At 43.4% G+C, this 22235-nt stretch overlaps 1 protein-coding gene across 1 annotated transcript in view; it reads right to left on the reverse strand.

Moving 5' to 3' along the window:
* Positions 1-317: 317 nt before the first annotated feature.
* LOC121622844 (netrin receptor UNC5D-like) overlaps positions 318-22235 on the reverse strand; it is a 148361-nt gene continuing 126443 nt past the window's right edge. Inside the window, exons 10-18 of the mRNA XM_041959859.1 lie at positions 20759-20908; positions 18713-18925; positions 17568-17652; positions 12270-12441; positions 9402-9632; positions 6276-6425; positions 4735-4899; positions 4325-4503; positions 318-1641 (exon numbers count right to left, since the gene is read on the reverse strand). Of these exons, the coding sequence (XP_041815793.1) occupies positions 1443-1641; positions 4325-4503; positions 4735-4899; positions 6276-6425; positions 9402-9632; positions 12270-12441; positions 17568-17652; positions 18713-18925; positions 20759-20908 (1544 nt within the window). The 3' untranslated portion in view covers positions 318-1442. The remainder of the gene's footprint in view (positions 1642-4324; positions 4504-4734; positions 4900-6275; positions 6426-9401; positions 9633-12269; positions 12442-17567; positions 17653-18712; positions 18926-20758; positions 20909-22235) is intronic.

Consider the following 22235-nt stretch of genomic DNA (forward strand, 5'->3'; position numbering starts at 1 on the left):
AATGATCTGCCATCCAAACCTAACGAGCGCTCACAGAGCTCTTTTGCATCTTTCTGAAGACGATTGGACTTTGTATGGGTCTCTGTTTCATCTCTTTGCTGAATACAGTTTTTGAAGATTTACTGTAGCTGATTACTCCACTGTACAGTATGTGGGCTGCCAGGTCTTATAAGAATTTAATTCATGAAGTAGATGAAAAGAGAGAGCCAACACAGAGTTCAACACAAAGTCACTTTATTAAGTTTAGGGGCAGGTGGAGCCACTGAATGAAGGATCTTCCTGATCAGGATACCCTTGTTCAAGTGAATGCTGGCTCTGCCTGGGAGGAAAAGCCACAGGAGTGGGAGTGTAAGTGTCTCCAAACAACTATGTCCAGATCCAGATGATCCATAAAAAGGTGGCTCCAGTCAAGCCACACATCAAAAGTCAAAATTTAAATTCAAAATCCAAGAAAAAAAGTCCCAGAGGGTCTTGAAAGTACGCACCATTTAACCGCACCACCAATTTGCAGTGTATATAATGTTCCCACGGTCTGTGTGATATGAAGTCAGATCCTATCATATCATAGAGCAAGACAATACTTTTCCTCTGATCATTAGACATTATGCACCAGGTGCTTTGCATTGCACAATGGCGCAACTTTGCTTTCACACTGTGTTCTGCTTGTGGGGTTGGAAATGATTGTTATCCATGTGTTCCATACCAATTAAGCACAGTAAAAGCCATCACTCATGCATCCCTACATGTTTTTAACACACGGACAACATCAGATCTTTTTAAATGCTAAGTGTAGCCTATGACCACATAGTATGGACCAAAAGTTCTGACAAAATTAATATCCACTGTTGGTCCCTTTCTGTCTGCTCATCTGTCTGCAGCAGTAACATTAGACACACGGTGCAGAAAAGAAAAAGAAGCATTAGGAGATCTCGAAAAATGAATGACAACATAATGACGTTACAACGAACATTTTGACAGACTGTTTGAGGGCAAGTGCCAGCGCATCCCATCCCGGGAAGGTCACAACACCAGCTTGACTGGCAGTCCATCCCACGCGGAGAATCCTCTTCACACAGATCTTCATAATCCTTGGTACAGGTGATCGGATCCATTTTCAGAAGTGTCAGAAGTTGACATTTCTAAATCAAAGATGGGTCTTTCTAAAATGTTTTATTGGTGCCTCTCAATAACACAAATACTCAAGTCCCTCTGCTTGTTTCCCACTCATTCCTCTGTCCTGGTTGTTCCTTGATTCCCGTCTGTGTGTGCTATTTGGTTTAGCAGAGCTGTTCCTTTAGTAATAGTTCAAAACTGAGTTTCCCTGCTGCCCTGTTTGCTTGTCCTCCTCCTCCTCACCGGAGCTTAGCTAGTACACCTGATCATCAGTGTTCATGCAGTAAAGGTTCATCATTATTTCATCTGCTGTACCTGACCTGACTGGCCTACCCAAGTTTAGTGAATTCTGAGTCCCGCTCTTCTCTGCTGCAGCCAAGAGTGGCGGTCCTCGGGCACTGGACCTTGCTGATTTCCTCAAGGGCACTGGCCAGAGAGTCCAGGTCCCCAGAGTCCTGGTGCTGGACTTCCCATAGACTCAGAATCACTGATGATGGGCTCTCCTGACATGCAAAGTAGCACAGGTTCCTACAGGCCAGGGAAAACAGAATATTATGCTATAGTGGATCAAATGGCGAGGAGTAATTGCTGAGAATGAATAAGATTGCCAGCTAATAGTGGTTTGGTAATGAAGCGATTGCCCTGCACTGATTATGAGGAGAAGGCCAAAGGCAAGACAATTTTAAAGGGCTACTCCAATGATTTAGTATTGTACTTGCATGTAGTAGTGAGACTCATAAGAGACAGAAAAAAAATAATGTGCATAATCATCCCAAAATATCCAGATTTCTAGTCGCTAACATAGGTAAATTTACACTACATTTCCCATAATACAACTCAACAGCTGCTTTCATCAGACCTTTCCTGGCTCCTAAACGCAGACTTCTTTCAAACCTCCTCACTTTGACATCATCAGGGTTATTTTTTTCAAACAGAAGAGCAGAAGAAGACATTAGGCCCCTCTGGAATTCCATACTATGCACAACATACTCAGTATGTGTACTATTGCTTGACATACTTCACCTCCTTGGAGACGCATCACCATAGTTACCCTTGCCAACCAACCTCGCCTCTCCCGGCATTTGCAATGATCCCCTATCTAGCAGTAATCATGATAATAATGTTAATCATGTAATACATCCTTGATATGCCTGCATCAAGAAGATACATAAGAAGAAATGTGAGTCACAGACAAACTCATTATGGATCTAAATGATGTTACACCAGAGCTGGAGCCGCCTTGGTCGCTGTCCGCCATCACTGTTGCCGTCAAGGCCGCATTGCATTGTGGAATATTCATGCCGACGTAGTGTCCAGTGTTTGCATACTGAAATATTTACCGGGAATAGTTTGCACCTCAAAATTTAGTTCATGCTACGGTTTAGGCACGCTAAAGACTCTCACATACTATTTTAGTATGTTGGCATTCAGATGGGTCCAGTGGTAGTAAACTGAACTGAACTGTGTAAACATGGTGGAGAGCCCCTTTCAGACTTCTCAGTGTTGCCTCTCTCATATATGTAAAAGAAGGTATTTTTCCTTTTTGAAATACTGTTTTCATAGTCTAAGAAAGAAATCTTTAATAAAATTGTTTCATTTCATAACTCTCTATACAGAGATACTAATATTGACAAATGAGAGTGAGCAATGCTTGTATTTAAACTTGAAATGTCTTTTTTTCATAGAATAAAATCAATTGATATGTCCTCCTCTGCTGTTGTTAGAACACATATCCAACAGAGTGCACTGTTTCATCACAATGGGATTCCCTTTGTTGCCTTCTCCCATCTTTTCCTTTCTATCCCACTTTCCCTCTGTGTGAGGATGCTGTTCCCACACATTCAGAGAAATAATTACAAAAGTCAGCTTAACTTGGTAGAGACATTCCCATTACATGCTCTTTGGTGTGTTCGACTGGGGTGGAAAAACTCTGAAATCCTTTCCCGTTCCTCAGTCACAGATGTTTGTTTGCAGACTTGGTTTAAGTGAAATTCCTTAATCACATAGTTTCAGTCACAGCTTCTTAGTTATTTTTTCCCTCTCATGTTTCTCCAACTGGCAAAGAGAGAATACTCACTTTCAGTACTTTCTCCCTCAAGAGCTCGACGGAGCCGGCTGCACGGAGCTTTGTTCAGACTGCAGGCAAATCAGATTTGTTTTTCAAATCAGATCTTTAAGACAGACTGTCTGAAGAGATCAGAGTGGATTTGTGTGTCCAGACATCATCAACCTATCTGCACGGGTTGCTGTGGTAACGACTTAGGGGCAGTAACTATGCGCGCTCTGATGCGCCGCTCTGCGGTCGATGTCGTCGTTGCGCGTCGCGGTGCGGTTGATGGCAGTTTTGAGTGGCTAGAGCGCCCCGACACATCTGTAGAAATCCGATTGGAAACGCATTTCAAACAACTTCCACATGTGGTTTGGACGCGATTTGCAAAAATCACAATTCATGTTTTTTTTTTATTTTTGTTTTGTTTTGTTTTCCAGATTTTCTAAAATCAATCTGGATGCGATCTGGCTATGCCAAAAAATGGATTTGCGCTGGCAGTACGAACAAGGCCTCAGAGTCTTCATGGCTATAAGTGTTTGATTATTTACTTCTTCATTGAAGCACAAATAGAAATCAGCCCCTGCCAAACAACTAAAACTCTCCACAGCCCATGCAAGCACTGACCTGGCACAACCTCTGGAGAGTTTAGCAGGGGTGGAGGGTTGAGGATGGAACACATGCAGAGATGCTGCTAATGAAGAGTGCTAACATGAACACATTTTCTTGCCGGAGGCTGGCCTGTCAGCGGTCTCAGACCTTCCTTCAGATTTCTGCTAAACACGGCATCTTCTCTCCAGTTATTCTCACTGTGCTAAAGTTGGCCCTTACATCTCTCTCCTCTCCCTCTGTGCATGTGTTTCTCGATCTATAATGAAATCAGCAGTGTGGCGTGTTACTGAGGGCTGGTTGGTGATGGAAGATTGGGGTTGACATGGTGCCTAAATTCCAGATTAAAAATAGTATTCAAAGTGGAGAGGCCTGAACACGCAGCATTCCTGCTTTCTAGTCGTTATTCTGTCGCAACAGCCAGACAAAACAAAGCGGCTGAGTCACATATCTGAGCTTGTGTAACACATAGATGACTCAACAATAGGTAAATGACAATTGCATAAAATAATGAATGAAAAGGAAATGCGGGTTTCGGAGTGCCATAACTCATACCTGTCAATGTGGAGCTTTTGAGCCAAGAGCTGCCAGTCCTTCCCCTTGGCATTAGCGGTGTCAAAGGTGGCGCTGATCCGCTGACGGATGGACAGGGGGATTTTAAAGGCCCTTGACCCTGTCTGAGAGGTGATGGTACAGTCTGACTGAGTGAAAAAGGGAACCACTCCCTTTTCATTCTGGCAGCAAGAGCAAAAAAGAATAGAGGTGTAAGGGTGATCTTGATACTGCAGCTGAAACTCTCGATATGAAGACAAAGACAAGGATCAAGACAATTTGCAATCTATACATGAAAAGCTCCCAGAGAGGCTCATTAAGCAAGAATTAGTCAGTGTAATAAAAGAACCTAAAAGCTGCGTGACTGCCCACACACCGAGTGCACGCTACCCGTTTCAACGAGCGCCGCTCACCTCCACCACAGACGTGTACACCTGTAGTATCTGCTCCTCGCCTTTGACCTGTCGGACGCTGATCTTGCAGGAGAGCTGAGACGAGGAGTGGCTGTATCGCTCCAGAGAGAAGGCACACTGCAGGGGACGCTGGTTACTGGCCCACACCTGAGAAAAGGAGAACTCCTGCAGAGCGCGGGGAGGCGGAGGGCGGACGGGGAGAACGATGAAAGGATTAGGCGGAGGAGACAACAAACTCATTAAAGCCCTGCGAAAGATGTTCGTTAGCCGAATCCTCCTTCGCCACCCACGCATCTGTTTACGTGATTACTTAAGAGTGAATGAGTGGCCTCTTTAGCCGATCAATGACGTAACCTAATCAAGCTGTTTACGTATCAGAATGAACACCCCGGAATGAATCCTGTTAACATCCGAAAGAGCTGAAGTCATTAGTGCAAAAATAATAATAAATCAGACATTATTTTACTTACTGTTGCCTGGGAGAAATAATTACTTTACCCCACAGTGTGGCTAGACTTACATGTAATCATTAGGTTGATAATATTACAGACTTAAGACTACATTATTAGCAGAAGTAATCCATGTAATGACACAAAATCATCCTCTGAGCATTTTTTCAGTATATGTGGAGCCCACAGCATTAAATTCAGACTTTCTAAGCCACATTTGTTGGCATGTAATGTTTTCTTCATCCAAATTCTGTTACTCCGAATAAGTTTTAAACATGGCAATCTGCAAGATCAGGAACAGTGAATGTGATTATGGAATTAGGACAGAGATGCCTTAATTTACCCAGACTGCACTGCACTTCCTCCGAAAGCGGTGGCTGGAAACCGAAAGCAGCAGAGCTTTGGGGTGAATGGAATATAAAAGGCCAATTTCGACTTCCATTACTAACTACTGCGTGACCCAGACAGTGAGAACAGGTCAAAAACACTGTTTTACAGATGAATCATCCCCTCTTCAGATCCATCAGACAGGAGGATGGCTACTTGTAAAAGCCTCCTTTAGGCAAGAGTGATGTCTGAATGAAAGCCTTCAGTCATCCTCCCCATAGGACCCTCATATAGTGGCTCTTCCCACTCCAAGAGAACCTTGTTAGTATTCTGGGGCCACGGTGGTGGTCTAATTCTGCTAATAGGATGTCACTGGTGGAATAAACATCACAGGGCAGGGAAGAACATGCAGTATGTAGACCCCTAGGAAGATAACTAGGAGATGTGTGAGTGTGTGTGCCTGCCTGGCAGTCATAATTAATATTGTAAGGGTGTGTGTGTGGGTGAGATAGCTAGCCTTAGTGATCTCCTGCTGTGCCCTTGCTGCTGTCCTGTGGCTTTGATGTGACCAAGTAAGAAAATGGGAAAGTGGTAGAGAGTTGGAACGAAGGAACAGAGGAAGCTGAGAAGATGAAGGTGCGCAGCTTCGTTCCAGATCTGTGACCCGAACAAAGCAAAGCTCATTTTAAACTAGAACTGAGATGCACATGTAGTAAAACCGAAGGCTGCTTCAGAACTGTCAAAGTGTAGGTGTAAACTGTCTACCTGGCAGGTGGTGAAAGGCTTGATGCTCCAGAGTAACTGTGGGACGTCCTGGATGGACACCTGGAGGCTGAAAGTGTTTCCCCGGAACAGCATCATTTTAGGCTCCTCCAGCAGCCGCCCGCCCCTGCTGTGCTCGCCCACTGCCACCTCCTGATAACGAAAGGTGTTGGTTGTTTTTTTTCGGGGGGTGGGACAGGGGTTAAGGAAGCAGAGGAAAAAAGGAAGATGTATTTATATTGTTGATAGCTCAGTGTACCAAGCCAGGATTCAGGTACAGCACACATAAAACAACATGTTTCTGCTGATTGATAAACTTATATCCTCACACAGGAAACACATCTGAGCATCATTGTAATGTGTCATCTAAAGTGGAGAGAGCTGAAACAGCTGATTGGTCAAATTAATTGTTAACTACATTGGCAGTCCATTGATCATTTTTCAAATACATCAGCAAACGTTATTTTGTTTTGCAGCTCAAACAGAAACCAAATGCATGACGCACAGGCAGGCAGGATGAGGAAACAAAAAGCAAACTTTTAATCACACAAAAGCTGATTCCAGAAGTACAAAACAGGCAGGAACAGCCTGAGGAGCAATCCAAAAAAATACAGGAGCGATACAGATGACGTGACGTGAGGAAAACAGGCAGGAAACTGAACCGAACTGTAACTATGAAGGCTGACTGACAGCTGAAGAGGGAAAAAACACATGGACTAAATACACAAGAGGCTAATTAACCAAGGACACACAGGTGATACAGAAAACAGGCGGGAACACAAAGACAGGAAGTAAAACAAAATGTGACACATGAGGAGAGTAATCTTCAAAATAAAACAGAAAACAGAACAAACAAAACCATAAAGCATAACAATTAGTTTGAGCCTCTTAATTTGAGGATTCTTCATGGATTGAATGTGGGTTTGGACATTTAGTCGGACAAAACAAGCACTCTGAAGTTTTCACCTTGGACTTTAGGAAGTTGTTACATGCATCTGTCCAAATCTTCTGACATTTTCTAGGCCAAATGATTAATCGATTAATTGGGAAAAGAAACCGCTGATTAACTGATAATGAGAACAGCCGTTACTTGCGGCCTTAATTTAGCAATTTCACTGGTTGTGTATGAACCAAACTTTTCTAAAAACTTTCATGAGAATTGATTCCCTGCGAAGGGTTTTAGAAATGTGACCAAAAAAAAGGGAAAGAAATCTAAAAGCCGTCGACGGCGATGCAAATTAACACCCAAAGTAAGAGTTTTTGTGGAGTTGGAAACTTCTGTCAGTGTTTTTTGCACACTGGAGAAACGCTGTGACCATGATTTGAAAAACAAAGACAACTCTAAGTGGAAAAATAAAAGCAGAGTGGTGCACGGTGCATTTTTAAGCTACTGGCCCTTAAAAAGGTGAGAAGCTCTGCAGTGGCCCCCGAGAGCTGCTCACAAAGCATAAACAGACACGAAATGCATCAAACCACATGCTGCATGAGTCCAGAGCCTGAAAATCAGATAAAGAGAGCAGCCTGAACTGTTAGCCGAACAGATTGGTTGTACACAAAGACGAGACATAAACAGAGAAAAAATCTAAACAAGAGTCTTTTGTCAATATTTTAGTTTTTGGCCTCCTGCTTTGTGATATTGTCATTTTTCCAGATCTATGGAGAACAATAACGTGTGTGGTGGTATATACTTGTACACTTGTTTTTATATTTTCCTATATCTTGGGAAAGCAGGGAGGGGCGGAACTGTTTGAGCCCTGTGTGCGTGGTGTTTATCCGCTCAATCACAGCGCTCAGAGAGTGGGAATGCAAAGCATACAGGCTGTCTCGAACCTGATCAATTCCTGCTGCAAGCTCACAGGGGAAATTAATTGTCGTATGAAGCACAAATAAAAGCCAGCGAAAAAAGAGCAAATGAACAAATAACCATGTCCGACTGATGGAGAGGTGGAGCGAGTTGGCTCTTGGCACCTACATCCAATTTCTCTTTGTTCACATGCAATTCTGCCTCTCGAACGAAGCCAAAGGGAAGCAGGGCTAGCGGCTGTACGGGACAACTGTCAGCTCCACTTCAGAAAAGCTGCGTGTGTTTAATGAAGAAACAGACTACACTTGCAAAAAAGTACTTTTTGGCTGCAGAGCGCTCGAACAAAAAGAGGTGCGTTCGTGTTTTTGACTGCGGGGCGAAGGGCAAACTTTCCACAAAGCACCACTCAAGAGCACAGCGATGAAGTGGTGCTGCATCTGAGACTGTGGTTCAAATGCTTGTCATGTGGAATGCAATGCTGAAACACATTTAATTAACAGAGAGCAAATTAAATTACGCAAAGAAAGGGCAGAGAAGCAACCTTGGAGCATCTGTTGTCTTTGTAATTAAAAGTCCCTCTTTGTCTCCCAGTCATCAAGCATCTCCCAGTGGCAATGTTACTGAACAGGCAGATCTTCAGTGGAGCACAAAAAAACTCAGACAGCAATTCTTCCAGGCAAAACCACCAAGCCCTTGCAATTAAAATCACTTATAACATATATTTATATCATATTATAGTCTATATTCCACACTCCAATTCTGTTGGAGGCTCTATGCATCACGACTGCCAGCTGGAGATCTCAGCCCCCCCCCCCCAGTGCCACCATGACATTGACATTTGTTGTTTTGAGGGAAATGTCAGGAAACTATTGGACGAATTGCCATGAAATTTGGTAAAGACATTCATCTCCAGCACAGGATGAATTATAATAACATCAGCAACACCTCAATTTTTACCATCACCATGTTTTTTTCAGTTTGGCTCCATCCAATACTTTCTTGACTAAATACCCATAAAAACAAAGACCCTCAGCCTCAGCAGCGCTTTACTTTTAGTGCCCATTAGCAAACGTTAGCATACGATGGCGACAACAGAAACATTAATTGCTAAACATCGCCATGAAAGCATTGTCACTGTGAGCATGCTGACATTAGCTGTGCCTAAATGCAGCCTGACGGAGCCAAAGAAAATAAAGGAGCTTTTTTTTCTCCTGCCGTATACAACAGTATGTTTTTGAAGTTTTGACACGACAAAACTATTGAATTATAAACAAATCTCACTGTCGTATTACGTTGCATCCTTCCTTCAATATCCTCCCTCGTACCTGAAACGCATGCGGCGTGTCGTCCACACAGTAGACCCTGAGGGTGAAACCCAGAGAGTTGCTGGTGTCCGGACTGCCAAACACAGCCAACCTCAGCCGCTTGGCCGCCTCCTGGTTCAGCGGCTCCCCCACCAGGGCGTAGCGACCCGGATGCTCCAGCAGCACATGGCACCTCTGGGCCTCCAGCAGACAGTAGCAGGACGTGCTCTCCTCATCCACTGACATCACTTCCTTTGGAGGGAGGAAACATCGGGAGAGACCAGATTTGGTTCAGCTGCATTAAGCACATATTCTTTGGATCATGAGAAAAACTCGATATTGGAAGGACGTCTCGCTGCTCATTCTTGGTTTTGAGGATTCAGCACCCAGCTTTACGCAGCCGCGCTGCTTCCTGATTATTAACATTTCAATTACTGCCATGACTTTGTTTGCAAAGGGAAAAAGAGGCTTTAACTTCAACTGAAAACTGAGCATCACTCAGCCTGTGTAATGTGAGAAATGCTACTTTATTATTCTATCTATCATTTATTAGCTTATCACCTGCAGAAAAATAGACACAAAGAAAATAAATGGTAATGCAGTTATGTAACAAGCCTTGAGAGGCATAACTTGAGCATTTTAAATTTAAGAAGCGGCTGTGTATTTAAGAAGGATATTATTAAGACACCTCGCAGACAGTAATATGGACCTTTCTCTCATACACTGACTCAGAATCAGGAACTGTGCAAACCTGAACGAGGGCCAAATGAATAATCACACATCTCACTAAACAGATGGGGATACAGTAACACTGACAAAACGGATTAGCGGGGTGCAGTTGTATCCGATGGCCAATTGCTCTTCATCTTGTGCTCAAGCCGCCCTAAATCACCTTTGAAACGTAACTGTGACCCGCAGGTCCCCTCTGCATATGGCATGGCTGAGGCATATCAGGCAATGCAGGGTAATTTAGTGGGCCACAGATTCCTAAACCTGCCCCATTAGTGCTGCGGCAGACATGAAGGATCTCCATGACATAGCTCATCCCCGCCAGGCAGCCGGGGAGAAATGATGGAGTCAAACTCTGGCAGTACAAAAGTGCAGCTTTAATGGGAATGGCACTGAGAGGCAGACGGAGCGAGAGAGAGGCAGACAGAGGGGGAGAGAGACCTCCATCTCCCATTATATCACTAATTCCAGAGATTAGGTTTTGAGTGAGCATCCGTCCTAAGATAAAGGGCTCATTATTTCACTGTGGCAGAGACGGGTCACGGTGTAACATTTTCTTGGAGAACATCTCTTCTTTCTCTGAACCTGTCTGCGTCTGACGGTCCGTCTCTTCCTTCTCCTCTGACTCTCTCTCCTATTTTCTCCTTTCCGGTGGCACATTGCTCCCATCGGTGATGGGTCTTTTGATAGCCTCCTTTTTGTGCAACACGACTGCTGGCAAATTACATCTGTGTAAATGTCACACAGAGTGAAAGGACCGGGCTGGGATAGAGCCACGGGCGCTCCAAGGTCACACAAACTCTGCGGCTCTGGGGTCACGCCGCCTCGATGAGGTCCCCAAAGCTTTTTGATGAGGTTAGTTAAACATTAAAAGAGCATCTTAGATATGTCTACTCTGCCGGGAAGGCACGAAATAGGGACAGAGGGTGTTTGCATTGAAGTCAGGCATCTGAACAAGTCTCCGGGAGCCTGTGAAGTAGCTCTACAGGGCAGAGTTGAGGGACTTTTCAGAGGTGTTATATTACTGATGTGAGAAGAAAATCTCTCAGCAGCAATCGCAGCAGCAGCACTTTATTGTATTTATGGCAATAAAGCCTTGAATCTTTTAAGAAGCACACTTGCCAGTCTTGATCTGTTTTTGCCCTCACACTGACACTGTCTCACATGAGACATTAACCTTTTAAATGTCTTTTTTATTTGAATCTGTTTGTGTGTAAGTAAATGTCATTTTTTTATGCAGTTAAATGTCTGTTAAAGCTTTTTATGACCGGTCCTTGTGCGTTGTGTCTTTGTCATTACACCACATGTCTCTGTTTTCAGTCAGTCGCTCACTCACCAGGATGAAGTGATTTCCCAAATGGTCACAAATTATAATGTTAAAGTAGCTGAGTCTATTCGGTGGGAAGCATTTTCTGCAATTCCCACAAATCCAAATTCAAAGTTTAAATATTCATCTCACGGGTAGTTATTGTCATAGTGGCCCCAGTATAATCACTGAAATGATACATATTCCCTCACACCTTTATCTAAACTTATTAAACTCAAAGTGCTCCTGATACAACACAGCTGTACCCTGCAGAATTATAACAGTACAGTGAAACCATGACAGACATTTCAATTCAGATACAGTTTTGCCATATAATAAAAAACATAACAAACTGACAACCAGAAGCCATGTGCAGTACGCACAAACATAATTGGGTTTTTTCTCCTTGTAATGTAAATTCTGTTTCTTCTGTTAAAATTTCAGCTGCAATTCAGAATTCACAGATTCATGACGGAGCAGCGCTTCAAAATACAATTATCATTAAACTGGAAAAGAAAGGAATGTTTCACTGACTAGCAGCCATCATTTGCATTTGGTCTGACATTTCTTTTGGATGTACAACATGACAGCATGAGGTAGAGCTTGAAAGGCTGAATTTTATGCAGAATGACGAATCTGAGCTGGCAACCCTGAAATCGGCTCCGCGCTTGCATGACTACACTGCAGGATGAAAATTTTCATCAAAGTAAGTTGCAGCAGTTTTATCAGTTGGTATTGATATTCTGGGGGCTGCTGAAAGTTGTGTGTTTGCACTTGTTAACATTCTGCACTGACGCCGCAGCAGAGAGTTTGGACCTGATAATTACGGCTGAAGTTTAATAGAAATGGCTCACCTCCCACTTGTTGTCCTGCGTTTGTCTCCTTAGCCGAATGGTCCAATTATCAGCAGCAACCTCCGCGCAATGGGCTACGGTCATGGCTATAGGACAGGACAAGTCGAGGCCCGGCGGGCCGTATGTGACCGCAGGACTCAAAAAGATCTCTGGCCCCTCCTCGGACACAGTGCTGCACACACAGAGGAACAGTAAAGACGCGTGTTAAAACAACAAATCTGATATCTGCATTTTAGGAGTTTGAAAGTGAAGACATGAACTACTAATGAATCACCGCTTAAACGAGTACTCAGGTGGCAGAGTGTGACCCTTGCCTATGAACAAAGTCAACTCAAATCCTTGGACACTCATAATGAATCAATCCTTGACTAGCTGACACACAGACACACAGATAGAAGGAAGATTAAAGCACCAAGACTAATGGACAGTGGGGCTGGGGAGGACAGGCTTTAGCACACAGCGTGTAAGCTTTGTGGGTCGATGGAGCTTATGAAGCCTGCTCTGGCCGGCCTGGTGACAGATTAGCTGGGCCAAGCTGCTCTTGGCCAGGGGCCCAATCTTGGCTGGAAGCCCTGAAGACTGAGAGCAATCAATGGGACCGCCATCAGTCATGCAGTTGGCCCGGCTGGACACCTCACATATACAGGACACAATATTGGTGCTGTTGTCGTTTGGAACAGCTTGGATATTTCTCAGCATCATTAATACAACTGCAGCGGGGACAAACCCCTGACATGCAGGCACAGATGCGCCCACACATCTGCACGGAAATACAGGAAACACCAGCAGAGTGAGAACGAGGCATGAAGCATCATTTTTATAGGTCGCACCTCATAAACGCACATCAACACGGTGCTGCATGACTCCATATATAACCAAGTCAAAAGCTGTGTTCCAATTCCATACTAAGTACTAATAAATACGATACTGGAGTACTCACTAAACAAATAATCAACAAAGCAGCAGTGGCATTCAAATGCTGGGGTTGCCTGTATTGCATTATTTCTTGATAGTACATAATGTAAAAGTGCAAAAACAGAATTAGCAACACTTATTTTAGTGTATTATTCTCTCAATAAGTCATTGCAATAGATTAATCAATGGTCCGTCACTATTTCTTTGTGCCAAAGAGGACACCTACAGTCCAAAACCCAAACCTGTTCAGCTTCAACGATACAAAACAAATCCTCCAAATATAAGAAGCTGGAAGCAACAAATGTTTGGCATTTTTACTTCAGCAATGACTGAAACAATTAATCATTCATTAAGATGCTGCCAACAGATTTTCTGTCGACTATTTGCTTCAATTACAGCAGTGCATCCTGAATGCTGGCAGTATGCAGCACTGAATTGGTGACTTTAAGAAGAAGCAACACTTCCACTGGAGCAGGATGACAAGTGTTTAATGAGTTAGACGGAGGTGGGAAGGTGAGATGTGATGTATGACTGTGTGTGTGTGTGCTGAGAGGGTAGCGTTCCCGCGGGGCACCACGTGTGGCTGAGGTACTTCTCCTGTTATTTTAATAGTTTCTGGTGCTGGTGAGTGCTGCGTGAAACTTTGTTCGTCATTATGCTGTTACCAATCAACGCTAAAAAATTAAGAGAGGTTATGAGCCGCTGTCTAAAAATAAAACCATACATCCAAACAGCAGTGCAGCTGCACTTTTGCGCTAATCAGCCCCAGGCTTGGAGGAAACCAAGGTTACCTGCTGCTGAGACGAAGGTAATTATCCAGATTGCCTGTGAGCAAAGATTAAAGATGGTTATTTAGCATCTCTGATTGTGGTTATGAGAACAAAGAGATTTCACTCCAGGTTGATGGTTTAAGTGCAGATCGGGGTTATTAGTTACATCTTGTCTTATTTATGAGGTACATACAACACGCCTATTTCACTCTTTCGCACGATAGCATCCACATGACGTTGATTTTTTTATCCTTTCCTCAGACCACAATTATGAAAAAACATTTTGACAATGCCTAATTAGCGTCGGACAGTCTGTCTTTCAAGCTCTCACAATTATATGGTCAGAAAGTTACAGCTGCAAAAATGAGCTTGAGAGCTGGAATTTTCATACATGTTGATGTTTGTAGAGAATCAGTAGAGGTGAATGGAATTAAATCTGTGGTGCAATGAAAAATTACATTAAAAAAATCATTTTTTCTGAAACATGGTCCTTGTTACTCTGAATATAATCCACACAATGATGTGAACAGCTTTGGTGGTGTTCACAGTCCTTTAATTTGTCACTAAATTGTCAAATGTTAATAGTCAACATCCCAGATTATCAAAAGCTACTGTTTCATGGTGGGCAGGTAGCCAATAAAAAAGCAATGTATCAGATTTTCTGCGGACACAAAAGGCTTTAAACAAGTATTTCACAAATGCTGTAGTGCTTCCTAAAACCTGGATGTTGGTTCACTTTTAATATTTCACTCAATACAAGCATTTGAAAGCGTCAGTGAAGTGTGGGCACACATTTCAAGCGTAATCTACTTAAAGTATCGCTAATCAATATTTCTATGTGAACAACAGGTCTATATTGTGTAATGCAACATGTAGTGACCCACCCTTGAAATGATCACCTGACTCTCAGTTTCCCTCAGCTCTAAGGAGCATTTTTATGTCTTTTGATTCATTGTCTGGACTGTGCGCAGCTTAACTGTTTTGGTTTGTTCTCATCGCACTTCTGGCAGCAGCAGGTCGCTCTTTTCAGTGAAAATACTCTTTAAACCCAGTGTGCACTACCTGCCCAGCACCAAACGCCAGACAGACAAAAGCTGGAGAACACAGTGGAGCATTTATCAGCTCAAGTCATCTCCCTCAGGAGCAAGCAGAGATGAAGATTTGTTAGGTGATCAGTGATGCGACTCCAAAATAATGCTGATGTCGCTCTGTGTTGGCTGGATGTGTAAACAGGCAGGTAAGGTGTTAATAAGGCAGTGATGGCTGGTTGCACTGCCCCTAAGCTGCTACAAATCACTGAAGGCAGGTTTGATTGTGCATTTAAGGAACATATCTATGTTCAAGAGGCTTAGGGCAGTATTAGTACTAGATAAAGTTGGTCAGCTCAGTTGGTGCTGACAGTAGAAATAACACGACATCAACTGGAATTTATGCCTCCACCAAGCGGTTTACATCCATGTCCGTCCAGACTCATATAATACATGTAGAGAGGAAAAAAGTGTTGATTATTTTGAGAAATTTAAGTTATCACTATGTTGACATATGATGAATAATTGAATAATTTCCAGTGTGAAACCTTCTGTCGTCACTTCAGCTGAAGTCCAATATCAGGAAAACCAGTGGTGGACAACAAGGCTTCAAATATGGACGTTATGGCCAGAAAACAGTGTCACAGTCACAGGGGACCTGACCTTTGACCCTTTGGAAATAAAATGTCGTCATTTCTTCATTTTACACAACGAGACATTTGTGTGACGTGCTGTTCTTGGGTTATGGCCAAACTATGTTTTGTGCGGTCACAGTGACCTTTGACGACCAACACCTGATCAGTTCAAGACATTTGTGCCAAAACTGAGACTGAGATATCGTGTTCCAGAGAATGGGATGGACGAGAGGTCACAGTTACCTTCACCTTCGGCCTTTGACCACCAAAATCGAATCATTTCATCCTTGAGTTTAAGTGAACATCTGTGTCGAATTTGAAGAAATTCCCTGAGAATGATGAGATGTTACATTCATGAGAATGGGACGTACGTACCAATGGACAACCCGAAAGCATAACGCCTCCGGCCAAGGCTGTCGCCGGCGTGGAGGCATGAGAACATCCACTAAAAATTTAAAAGGAAGCTTAGTCTGAGGCAGGTATGATTGACGCCGTGGAGAAATAGGCACCTCCCTGCAGAAAGGGCTCAAAAAATGAGGACGACACTGCTCAGCTCATTCACATAAACTTGTGTGAGTCACTTCATAGAGCCATATTTTGTCACACACTGTGATTGTGCCCTTGAACTACCCACCGTCCCCTGCTGAGCTGGAGAAGATCACACACAAAGCAACCTCGTGAAGCCCAGAGGATGAACGGAAAGCTCCTGCGAACACCTGAAACCGAGCCAGAGCTGATCGATTCCCATTCTTCGCAGAGGAAGGCATCGTCTTATGTAGATGGCTGAGGTTTGAATGGGAAGAAAGGATCCAATTTCTCTCGTGGACTCTGCGGCTGTCAGAAGATAGGCTGTGACTGACAGCTCAGTGGTGCGCGGCTCCTGCAGCTTCTTAAACGACAGCCGGAGAAGTAAACAGCATCAGGCTTATCAGAGCAAAGCAGGAGCCTGGAGGGCGGCAGCTTGGCTGTATTGGAGAGACTTTAGGCAGGGAAGGGTATAACAGGCCCACTAACCGAGGTCCCAGCCACAGCCTCGAAGTGACCTTTGATCTGTAGCTTTAACCCGATGACCTTTGGTGCTTAATGGGTGGGGGCAGGCGAGGTGGGATCATAGCTGAATTTCAGATGGCCCTAAATGTCACTTTTGATTCTCCCTCGGATGTAAAAAATCGAAATTCATTGAGAGGCGCAGGCGGTTAGCTGTGTTGTTAAGGTGATACCTTGCTAGCGGGGTTTCACACAGACCAGCTGACACATTGATACCGTCTGCTATAAATCAAGAACATGTCCGAAAACTGACTCTGGCTGTCAGATAGCTGTTGAGGCTCTGTTGCAAAAAAAATAAAAAAATAAAAGTCAAAGGTATTAGACTCCTTTTTTATACGGTTCTTATCTATCACGCCATTTTCTCCTTAAGTAATAGCTTTGTCAAAAACCTCTATGGCAAAATCACAGAAATAGACTCCCGCTGGCAGGCAGCAGCCATCTAAACTTTGTGGCATATCACGTTCCGCCGCACTAAAAACCAAATCAATATCACCCTTCATCGTGACTTCACAATTTCCACCACTCTAACCAGTCACGATGGAGGGAGATACTGTCACAGTTGTGTCTACAAACACAAAACAGGCTACCGGAGTCGTGGAGTGTGTCTTTCTCTGCTGAGACAGTTGCTTAAGGCAGTAATGCAATCTGTCTACAGCTGCCAGTGCATTTGTGACACACATGTCCTCCCCTGTAGTTTCTGCAAGATGAGCAAGGATCCCCTGCTGGGCGGGAATATGCCCGCATCTGTACTGTATGTGTGCACAGTACACGTGACTGTGCATTCTCTGTACCGGAGGATCCGTGTGCATGTTTGCGGTGCATGGAAGAGGGACGAGAGATGCTGTGTGACGGGTTGAAAGATTAAAAGAGAAGCAGACTGCGCCGCTTCAGCGAGTCCCTCACCTGCTGTCCTCCTGGTTGATGATCATGTACATTTCCCAGGTAGTGTCTTCTGTGATCCCCCCATGAGGCACCAACAGACTGATACCTGCAGAGAAGGAGGCATGCAAAAACCGATCAACGCGCAGCCAGACATGCACACATGACACGCACACACCTGCCCGGCTGTCAGGTCTCTTTACTAAAGGCGACAGCCAGAGAGGTGACGGCCCCAGAAAAAGGTGACGGAAGCGAGTCCCGAAGGCCTTGTGAATCAATGCTGCCAGCAGTCTCTTTGTCACAGACACGCACACAGGCTGTCTCGTTCTTAAACAGGAACACACGAACACACACACACAATATTCTCCTGTATGATAAACAATTACTGCCAATCTACACTGCAGTAGAAAAAGCCCCTCGAGGGACAGGATGATGAATGTAGGCCACGGAGAGAGCTGCCTGAATAATGTGGTAGACCGAGCATCGCGGGTTCACATTACATACATTAGTTTGCACTTTTTCATCGTGTTAACTAAGTTCTTTACATGTTAAAGTTTAAATTCATAATGCTTCTGAATTAATGTACTTCGAGAAATCAGTGTTTAACTATATTTCTCAGTAGCGTGGTGAAACCCACTTGATAATAAGGATGAAAATAAAAATAAAGACGACGCATAAAAGCACAGAATAAAATAATAAAACATAGGTAAAGACAGATTACATAGAACATTGCCATGTTGCTGTAGCTCAGCTCGCTATGTTTCTCTGAGGGGAAGCTTCAGTGTAATGACGTTTTAGTAAATGTAGAGTAACTGGCAGCTTAGTGCCCGACGCTGAGTGAAACACTGAAAATGATGTATTTATTAGAAAAAACCCTCCATACACCCAGAGACGTTGATTGGGTTTGGCATGACGAGCCAGTCGGTTAAAAACGCCAATGCTGTCTAGCTTCATCACCTCAGTAAATAACGTATTCACGTTCATGCTGCTTTCGATCGATGACATTTCCACATTTCCGCCGCGGACCACCGCTGACAAGGTCAAACAGTTTCTGAATTCAATACTGTGCCGTCGTTTCAAAGTGCTGCATGATCCAGAGTTCTGGTTTTATGTCGAAGGGATTCACGCTCAGGAATGTGTCGAATAGAATTTCCCCGCCGTGGCCTCACCTGTGTTTGGTACCACCAGCCTCCCTCCAGCATGACCAAACACTGCAGTTGCTTTGTGGAGAGGCCTGCTGGGAGGCAGAGAGACTTGCGGAGTGAAGAGGTTTTTGCCTCTTCTGCCCAGCGTCGTCCCCACTGCTCTGTAGTCTGGAGCCAGGCCCCGTGGAAATGTCTGAGGGTGCGACATGACATGGTACTCTGCCCTCTCTGCCACCCCTAGAGATACAATGAAAGGACTTTTTTGCAGTTAAACAAACTCAGACCATCAAAGTTAGACTGAGAGGAAAGACGGGAATATGGCATCACAGTAAACACGGTTTTTCAACTCCGACAGCAATAAAGACGCACATGTAACAGTAAGAAAAAAGCTGTTTTGCAGAATACCCTAAAAGTCAAATACAGTGTGGTGTCTGTAAAACCAGTCCTTCTCCAATTGACCGTTCCATGCCCCAAACAGCAGTCATCCAATCACGGCTCAAAAACCGAAACTCGGCTCAGCCGGCCTGTCAAACTTTGGATTTCTCCACAAGCTGCAGCAGAATTCAGGGGCTGCAGTGAGAGCGGTATACAGAGTTTGGAGGTTGGTGTTGATGTTTATCACTGAGCAGTGGTGTGATGATGATGTAGAAAGGACTCTGCTGATACAAGCTTGAGTTGAAGAGAACTTTAATAACAAGCAGTGTCAGATCAGATGCCGGCCAGCTGAGAGAGTTTCAGGGTCAGATCAGAAAAACTCTGCCGTTATCATAAAGACAATACAATATATAGCATAATGGTCTGTCCTACTCCACCCATATCTTACCTAACTCACAAATAAGGCCATGTTCTGCACATTGTCTTACTGAGGAGTGCATTCCTCCACTCTCACCCATATATGTCCACCTCTGTTGGGGATTCACATCTGAACAGTCCCCTGAGTATACATTTCCACATCTGGACTCTTGCTGTCCTGTGTCATCTCACATACCACGACTGAGAGTGTCTTGCAGTTTAAACATCAGTTTACCTCTTATCAGGCTTAATCTAACATATGTGTGATATTTGGTTCATCTGATCATATACCTCAGTGTCTTTTATTGAGCCTTTCCAAACCCCAAAACTCAAGGGCAGGATAATGCAGAATGAATTAAACAGTGGTTTTATCTGCTGAAACAAGCTGCAAACGTTAGCATGTCCAGCTGTCCATCTTACTAACTGGAGTGTTTCTTCCAAGGCCGAGCATCTCTTGATATTTAATTAACTTCATTAGTTTTATCTTGCAATTTGAATTAAAAAAACCTTGGTTTTCCAAGTTAGTCATACAGTATGCTTGATTTTCAATTGATTGTCCTCATCCTCAAAGCCTTTTCTCTTGTAGCTACATACATGAAACGTACTGTTTGAATATACAAAACTTAGCAGCCAAACAGCAACGGTCTGATATTACTTTCATTACTTATACTAGTATTTCTTTTTATTTACATTTCTTCTACATGGATCACCAGCTGGTGAGAATGCTATCTTTTTCCATGCACATGCAGCTTTAGCCTCAGTCTTTCAGCATGATATAATGCGTGAAGCTGTCAAGTGCATATTCAAAACTCCTTTTGCAAAATTCGAAATTTAAAACATAAAAACAGATGGGTGTTTTCAACCAGCTCGTGGAGCTAACGTCAGCTATGTTTTCTACTTAGCTTCAGCCGATGAAATCTACCTGCCACAGTTGCCATTTCGGTCAGCAAAACTACGTGAAAAGCTCGCCAACCTCTAATGACATCAATCAACCATTGTTTCAAAAATGAACATGGATTCAGAGTGGTAAATCTGACTTATTGGATATGTGCCGTGCAAGAAAGGAAAGCTTGACAGGTTAGGACAGTAGTAATTAAATGGGCTTAGCAAACGGTCAATTCGTGATGCCCTCTAAGGTGACGGCCATTTTTTCTTTGTGTGACAGCGTTCTTAGGGATTGATTTATGAGAAAAAAAAGGTTGAAAACAAAATGGATTATCCGTCTGACTGCAACAGCAGAACTGTATACTGCGCTGTCATTCAATTCTATTTTCTAACCTTTGACCTTGAGATCAGGCAGCGGGTCAAGAAGTGAGCGCTCTGCCATCAGCTCCTTGTCAATGGAGTCCTGGAAACACATGGGGCTGGTGTAGGTACGCGACACTGTCAGATCAGGTTGCATGGATGAATTAATAAGCAGGGGGTTTGCTGAAAAACACACAGAGAGAGAAATGAGCGAATCACTGTCGACAATCAGATGCCTTCAAGCAACAAATACATTTCAGGAGAGTGACACATTAAACTAGACTGCCACTATCAGCAGGAATAAAAGCCAAAAGGGTATGTCATGATGATTTGTTTTTATCCAGCTGTGACTATTGCTATAATACCATAACCATGGAAACAGGAATGCATACACTGTTATGTACCACTGTCTCAGCTAAAAGTGACAAATGGCAAATAGCAACAGCTGGGGTGTAGTAATATGCTTTAATTTGATGTTATAGTGCTTTAAAAAATCTGTGTCAATAACCTGTAATATTGCCATTGAATTACAGTGAAGCATTAATTTAATAATAAAGTTTATTGTGTGAATATTATATATATTATTATGTAATGTTTCCAAATTCAGGGGGTGCAGGCTGACGTTTTGCTACAGCCAGTGATGCACTGAATGTGTCTGTACTGCAGCCATGTGCATGCATGCTGTACTCGATTAAAACACCTTGTGGATCAGTCAAGAGACACAGAGCAGAGGCAGTTATTACAGAATGTATTAACTGAATTATTTATTATAGAATTATGAGAGATAAATCTGTTTATGTGAGGTGAAATTGTTTCGCGATTAATGACTCATTGACATTGTTTCAGCAAGCATGAAATGACAATGAAAGATACGGCTAAGTACACAGCGTGGTCTCTCTTTATGAGCACAGAAATGTACATTGGCAATTAATTTTGTTTGGGAATTAGGTGAGCTGTTGTCACAGTGACTCACAATCAAGGACGTGGCTGCAAAAAGGAGAGAAATTAAATCATTACTGTGCAAATACTGTAGCGGCGTAGCAGGCTGCAACATATAAGGAGGGGAGGACACGGTGGATTTTATGGAGGTTTGGCTGTTTTAGCCCCCCTATCAAGGGGAACAGGGACCAAGATTAAAGCTTTCCCTGCCTACTGCTGTGTTATCAAAATGAACTTTATTATACCCTGCTGAGAGCTGTTGCTGTGGCGACCCATAATGCCATCCTTGTAAAAATATGCCTCAATCTGTGGGGCAAAACACACCACGCCTCTGAGCTCCGATGTTTCTGTGCGTGGAGACACGGGACCACAAATGCTCCATTCAGGGAAAAAAAAAATGAAAAAACTACTAAATTACATTTTTAATTTTGGAATCATGAATAATTAACTAAAGTTTTGTTATACGTAACATAAAACCAGCCGATAGTGCCACAAACTCATTACCCTGATGAGGTGCTTCCTGTTCAACACTTTGCTGGAGTTATGGCACTAAAGAAAGTCTAAGTAATAA

The sequence above is a fragment of the Chelmon rostratus genome, chromosome 19 (assembly GCF_017976325.1).
Source record: "Chelmon rostratus isolate fCheRos1 chromosome 19, fCheRos1.pri, whole genome shotgun sequence".
Classification (NCBI taxonomy): Eukaryota; Metazoa; Chordata; class Actinopteri; order Chaetodontiformes; family Chaetodontidae; genus Chelmon; species Chelmon rostratus.